Source organism: Cardiocondyla obscurior, linkage group LG23 (genome assembly GCF_019399895.1).
Source record: "Cardiocondyla obscurior isolate alpha-2009 linkage group LG23, Cobs3.1, whole genome shotgun sequence".
Taxonomy (NCBI): domain Eukaryota; kingdom Metazoa; phylum Arthropoda; class Insecta; order Hymenoptera; family Formicidae; genus Cardiocondyla; species Cardiocondyla obscurior.
In genome coordinates, this window is record NC_091886.1 from 684,829 (window position 1) to 692,187 (window position 7,359).

A 7,359-nucleotide genomic window follows, 5' to 3' on the forward strand; every position below is an offset into this window, starting at 1 on the left:
GTTTTGCCATCCCGTAAGGAATACGAGCTGCTGCTGAAGGAAAGAGATTTGGCAGCGCTAGAAGCAGAACTTTTACGACGGGAACTAGAATTGCTACGGATGACACCACCATCCAGGGAAGGCCTGCCCTTGGCACCGAGGGTACGAAAGTGGCAGGATTTGAAGGAGCTGGTCAGTGTGTATAACGGCCAGGAATCTGATTTTGACCGGTGGCACAAGCAGATAAGCAAACTGCTTTCCACATACCAACTGGATCGCCATGAATCAAAGGCGTTAGTGTGCAGTCGATTAACGGGCAAAGCGCTGAAATGGTACCACTCACGTTCGGATTGTGTTGAATTAAGTTGCGACGATCTTTTGCGGGAGTTGACCAGGATGTACGGACAGCGACCGGATCCATTGGCTTTACGAAGAGAGCTTGAGGCAAGAATTTGGCAAGCAGACGAAACATTCGCCGATTATCTGCATGATAAGGTGATACTCGCTAACCGGGTGCCTGTGCCGGAATTATAAACAATTAGTTACGTGATCGAGGGCATACCTAACCAAGAACTACGCACACAAGCTCGAGTTCAGCGTTATCAAACCGTTGATGAGATGCTAACCGCTTTTGTGGATGTACCATCGCCGAAGGGAGCTCCCCGCCGACCGAGCGCGCCGGCCGTAAAAGGTAAAGCGCCGGAAAAAGAGAAGCCGAGGACAAAGGGAACGGAGATCCGAAGATGCTACAACTGCAATGAGTCCGGACACCTCGCAGTGAATTGCACCAAGCCGAAGAGAGAACGAGGTTCCTGTTTTAAGTGTGGGAAAACCGACCACAAGGCAAGTCAGTGTGGTCCCGCGTCGAAGGATGTCCACTACGTCGTGCCGACCCCCGACGGAGATTGTAGTTCGGCAGCGGAGGATGTAAATTACGTGACGCCGTTTCCCAACGAGGACAACGATTTCCGATGGCCCGTGGAAGTGCGATTTCAGAACGAGAGCGGTAACGTTAAGTTAAGTTTCGACGCGCTTATCGATTCGGGAAGTCCGATTTGCATAATTAAAGAACGATATATTCCGCGAAAATTTATGTTAGAAAATTCTAAGTCCGACCGTTATTGCGGGATAAACGGTAGCGGTTTGAAAATAATCGGTTGCGTAAATTCAACACTTGTTTATGAACACGGCGAGTATGATGTTATGTTACGCGTCGTTTCAAACGATACTATGAAAAACTCTTTGATACTCGGGCGTGATTTTTTAAAGATAGCCAAATTAACAATAGGGAACGATAATGAGGTTGCGGAAATAATGAACATTAATGTAACTGAGGAAAGCAATGAAATAAATACGCGGGACATGTGTATAAATGATGACCTTTCGTTTGAGGTGAAGGAACGGGCGCGTTATTTATTATAAACGTATTATATAAATCCGGATAGGCCACCGAAGCCGGCGGTTGAAAATGTAATGACGCTCAGCCTCACGAGCGATAAGCCGTTTTCATGTGCGCCGAGACGACTTTCGTTTTGCGAAAAAGATAAGTTGCGTAAAATCATTGACGAATTATTAGAAAAGAATATTATTCGTGAAAGCACATCTGAATACGCATCGCCGATCGTGCTAACTAAGAAAAAGAACGGGGCAATACGAATATACGCGGATGCCATTTGGTCTAAAAGGTGCGCCTCTACGTTTTCAGAGATATGTTACGCAAATATTTCGGGATTTAATTAACGCGGGTGAAATATCAGTATATCTAGATGACTTTCTCGTGGCGACGGAAACGATAGAACACCATTTTGGGGTGTTACGGAAGGTTTTCGGTTTTCTCGTCACAAACTGTTTGGAATTACGTTTGAGCAAGTGCAGTTTTCTGCAAACAAAGCTCGACTATTTAGGATATACAATCACTAGTGAGGGAATCCGTCCGACGGCTCGAGGTGTCGAGGCGGTACGAAATTTCCCGGCTCCCCGAAATGTACGAGATATGCAGAGTTTTTTGGGACTATGTTCGTATTTTAGAAAATTTATGGAAGGATTTTCAATTATTGCTAAGCCCTTATACGATACGGTAAAAAAGAATAATGATTTTAAATTTGAAGGTCCGGAAAGACAAGCTTTCGAAGCACTTAAACAAAATTTAATAAACGCACCGATTCTCTGTATATATTCACCGAAAGACGAGACCGAGCTGCATTGTGATGCGAGCGCGTTAGGTTTTGGAGCTATTTTATTGCAGCGGAAACTCGATAAAAAATTACACCCTGTGTTTTACTTTTCAAAACGAACAACAGAAATTGAGTCACGGTATCACAGCTTCGAGCTGGAAGCTCTCGCTATAATTTACGCACTCCGTCGCTTTCGAATTTATTTGTTAGGCGTTAAATTTAAGATTATTACCGATTGCCAAGCGCTGGCTTTAACTCTGAATAAAAAGGAAACTAACCCTCGTATAGCGCGATGGGCGTTGGAAATGCAGGATTACGATTATTTACTGGAACACCGAGCTAGTTCGCGAATGTTGCATGTTGATGCTTTAAGCCGACAAGTATTAGTCCTCGAAGATAATTCGTTCGACAGAAATTTAGCCTTGTGTCAAAGCGAGGATCCTCAAATCGTAAAAGTCCGCGAAGAACTGGAAAATACTGAAAGTAAATATTATGAAATGAGAAACGGACTCGTGTACCGAAAAAATCAGGGCCGAATTTTATTTTATGTTCCATCAATCTTAGAGTCAAATATTATTCATAAGTATCACAACGAGATGAGCCACGTTGGAGTTGAAAAAACAATCAAAAATATACTAAATAGTTATTGGTTCCCCGAGCTAAAGTCAAAGGTTGAGAAGCATATCAGGGGTTGTTTAAAGTGTATAGCTTTTACACCGAATTCCGGGAAAGTCGAAGGGACCCTGCACAGCATTCCCAAGGGTGATATACCTTTTGCCACTTTGCATATAGACCATCTGGCTCCCGTATCTCGTTCGGATTCTAAAAAGTATCGCTACATTTTTGTTATCGTCGATGCGTTTAGCAAATTTGTGAAACTCTATGCTGCAAAGAGTACCGGCACCGCGGAAGTAATAAAGTGTCTCGAGTCATACTTCGAGCATTACAGCCGACCGCTGCGTATTATTTCGGATCGGGGCAGTTGCTTTACGTCTCGCGAATTTGCTGAATTTATGGAAAGAAATAATATCCGACACATTATGATCGCCACAGCCTCACCTCAAGCGAATGGCCAAGTAGAGCGTTTTAATCGAACAATCCTGCCAATGATAGCGAAGTTAGCCGACGAACGCGACACACGTTGGTATAACGTACTTAAGGACGTAGAATTTGCTTGTAATAACACGGTATCCAAGGCCACGAATGAATGCCCTAGTGTATTACTTTATGGAATTCGTCAGCGTGGCAATTTAATAGACGAATTGTCGGAAACATTACAAGCGTGCGGGAATTTAGAGGTACAACGCGACCTGAAAAATATACGGAAAATAGCGAGCGAGCGGATTCTGGAAAACCAAGACGCTAATAAACGTGTTTTCGATAGGAGACACAAGAATGCGACCCAGTACAATGTAGGCGATAAAGTGATGATCCGAAACTTTGATTGTACACCGGGAGTATCGCCGAAAATGATACCGCGCTACAAAGGACCGTTTCAGATAGACCGCGTTTTAAGAGGAGATCGATATGTGATCAAAGATGTCGAGGGATTTCAATTGTCGCAAGTCCCCTATCACGGTACGTGGGAGGCCGCGAATATGCGCCCGTGGAAACCATGTTAAGAGTTAAGATAATAAGTTACTAGAATTTAAAATTTGCTATGCGTTTAATTTAAGATTTATCAGGCGTTTAGTTTCTATATTTACAGCGGACTTAAGATCTGTTATGCGTTTAATTTAAGATTTATCAGGCGTTTAGTTTCTATATTTACAGCGGACTTAAGATTTGTTACGCGTTTAATTTAAGATTTATCAGGCGTTTAGTTTCTATATTTACAGCGGATTTAAGATCCATTATGCGTTTTATTTTGAATTCTCGGCGGATTTTGTTAATTATTTAAAAATTAATTTCCTTTGTTATTATTAGGCAAGTTCCAAGTTAAAATTTTTTGTTTTTCTATGTATGTTGGAACACCGTATGTGTATAATTGATCGGGGCGATCAATAGTCAGGAATGGCCGAATTATAGCGGTATTTTTTTTTATGTTTGCGTCAAGGCACAAGCCTCTTGCGCCGTTCCATTCAGTAATAAGTTACCGAGCTTTTGATCGGGCCCGCCAAACGGAGCCGAACCCGCCGATGCCGATCGCGGCAGCGATAGCGCAATCTTCTAACTTTTCTGTCGGCTTCCCGAACCCGTTTCGAGATCTTACGACAATTTTCGAATTTAGCCGAGCAACAGCGATAAGAGGGCCCGTTCCGAACGGGACAGAACAAGTTAGTCGCTTCCGAGCTTTCATATGGATCACTGCTCTCGCGTTGAATAAAGGATTCTACGTTTACGAAAGGAGGCTTCAAGTAGAACATTTTCCGTTTCTCTCCCTCTCCCCACGGCCATCCCTACACACATACAATCCATATGCTAACACAACATTTGAACATAGTGATGAAATAAGAATACCGATACAGCAACAAGATTTATATACATTGTCATGTGATAGTTTTCTATATGTTGAAGGAAAATTGTCAGTAAAAAAACCTAATGATAAGTCAACAATTGTGCTCGGAAATAATTGTGTTGCATTTATGTTCGATGAAATTTGTTATGAGCTTAATGGCGTTGAAATTGATCGCAACAGAAACGTTGGAATAACGAGTTCTCTTAAGAATTATATATCATTAACATCTGATAATACTTTAATACTGCAAAATGCTGGATGGAATGGGTCGACGTCCACTGCTGGAGGATACTTTAATTTTTGCATACCACTTCGTATATTATTGGGCTTCTGCGAAGATTATAAGCGTGTGGTTGTCAATGCTCGTCATGAATTAATTTTAATACGTGCCCGCAATGATAATAATTCCATTATGGGAGATTCTACGACTGAGCCTGAGATTGAAGTACATAAAGTGCAGTGGCGAATGCCGCATGTTATGTTAAACGAAGTCAATAAATTATCGCTGCTGCGAACTTTAGACAGCGGACGATATTTAAGCATGACTTTTCGTTCGTGGGATTTATATGAATATCCACTTTTACAAAGTACGACAAAACATTCATGGGCCGTCAAGGCCGCAACACAGCTTGAGAAGCCTCGATATGTTATTTTTGCTTTACAAACTGGTCGTAAAAATATTATGTCTAAATCATCAGCTGTTTTCGATGCTTGTGAACTGACCAATGTAAAACTTTATCTTAATTCTGAATGTTATCCATATGATGATTTGAACTTAGATTTTAACAAAAACAGATATGCCATTCTTTATAATATGTATGCGCGTTTTCGTAAATCTTATTATGGTTGCCATTACGGTGAAGTTTTTTGCAACATAACCACATTTCTTTCAAATGAACCATTCGTCGTCATCGATTGTTCTCGACAGAACGAGTCAATTAAAAGCGCCAGTGTGGATGTGCGAATAGAATTTGATTGTAAGGAAAATGTGCCTCACAATACTACGGCATACTGCCTCATTTTACATGACCGTATAGTCGAATACAGCCCATTGTCCAATGTTGTGCGGAAAGTTTTATAAAGTTGTAATGTCAACAAAATATTCTTATAAAATAAACAATTTTATCGATGAAAAATTATGTTTTAATGCAATTAAATTGTAATTAAAATCACAAACAATAATGAAATAAAAAAATCTATTTATAATTATAATGTAAAAATTATTTTAACCTAGTCCTAACTTTCAGGCTCGAAGAATGGATCATGCTCCATATTAAATAAAATTTTCTTAAACTGAAATCATCGTATGTATATTCATCCATATAATTATTATAATCCCGATCGTTTTACAGTGCTCTCATATTTGTTGAATATTAATTAATACAATTAAAATTACAATTACATTTAATACTTATAATAAACCATTTTATAAAGTGGAACCACGTTTTCTAAAAATTATAATAAAAACAATGCAAATTATGTGATAATGTATAAAAATGTGAGATCTGATGTTATCCACATTGAAGCATACAAAGAAAGGCCAATTATGCATTCGCTGAAAAAATATAACACCGACGATTGTAATAAGATCTTCAATGAGGTGGAAAAGAATTTAAAAATGAAACATTCACAATCTCAGTAAGATTAAAGTGTAAATTGAAACCATAGATGTCATTCACATTATACAATTGAAATAACTTAAGAGGTTCTTGATCGGAAACATGTTAGATCATCAATAAGGTGAAGCCACGTTTTCTAAGAATTAAAAATGAGACAATGCAAATTATGCGATAATGAATGTATAAAAGAGAGGATTTGAAATCTGAATATATTTAGTGAAGCAACGATTTTTCCAAGCAACGTTTGAAGCAAATTTATTTTACTCGTAAAAATGTCATCTGTGTTAGGTGATGCATTTGTCATGCGACAAGAAGATCGCATAGAAAACCATATTTTTGTTGAATATCCAGTCATTGGGGTAAGTAATATTGCATAAAATTAAAAAAATTATTTAAATTGTAAAAGTAACATTAGAAAAATATAATTTTTAATTCTACAGCGCATATATGTGGATGGTGAGCCCATGCACAATGTGGAAATTAAAAATTTAGTGAGGTTGCTAATACCTCATACGCAACCTGTAAGTTATTTTTATTCACGTAAATAATATCCAATGTATTTTAATAAAAGCCATGTATTTTATGTATTTTATGTATTTTTTCAGAATTGGATCGACCCCCATGATATCAAAATCAGGGGGTTTATTAATATTCAACAAATACTGGAGCAGCGAAGAGCGCGACAAAACGATCGGGAATATAATAATTATGTGTGGATGAATCAACACATTGGAGATGACTTCGGTTTACGAACATTATTTAATATGGAGTATGATAAATTCTTCGAGCCCGAAAGCTGGGACTAGGTTAAGGTTAAAATAATTTTTAGATTATAATTATAAATATTACTTGTAATTGTAATTGTAAATAGTAAAAAATAATACTTTATCTTTACTATAAAATAGTGTTTAAATGTAAATATAAAATATGTAATAAAAGTAATATTAAAAAAATTTTTTATTTTATTAATGTATGCACCGCTGTTCTTAATGAAATAAAATTTCTACCGTCTCCTGATCTTGCTACGTTTGCATTTTAATTTCTCGGTATTATGGTCTCGTCACCTGAGTGTAGTCTCGCCATCAAATGCGCATTGAAAAAAATGCATTCTTTTCGCATAAGCATTTTT

The 7,359-nt window shown here is 38.4% G+C and overlaps 1 protein-coding gene across 1 annotated transcript; it reads left to right on the forward strand.

Annotated features, from left to right (window-relative positions):
• Positions 1-4,291: 4,291 nt before the first annotated feature.
• LOC139111381 (uncharacterized) lies at positions 4,292-5,692 on the forward strand. Its single transcript, XM_070671638.1, has one exon. The coding sequence runs from the start codon at positions 4,292-4,294 to the stop codon at positions 5,690-5,692; it is 1,401 nt and encodes a 466-aa protein (XP_070527739.1).
• The last annotated feature ends 1,667 nt before the right edge of the window (positions 5,693-7,359 follow it).

What these genes read in the sequence shown, in the direction of transcription:
- LOC139111381 (XM_070671638.1), top strand. Translation starts at nt 4,292, where the DNA reads ATGCCGATCGCGGCAGCGATAGCGCAATCTTCTAACTTTTCTGTCGGC.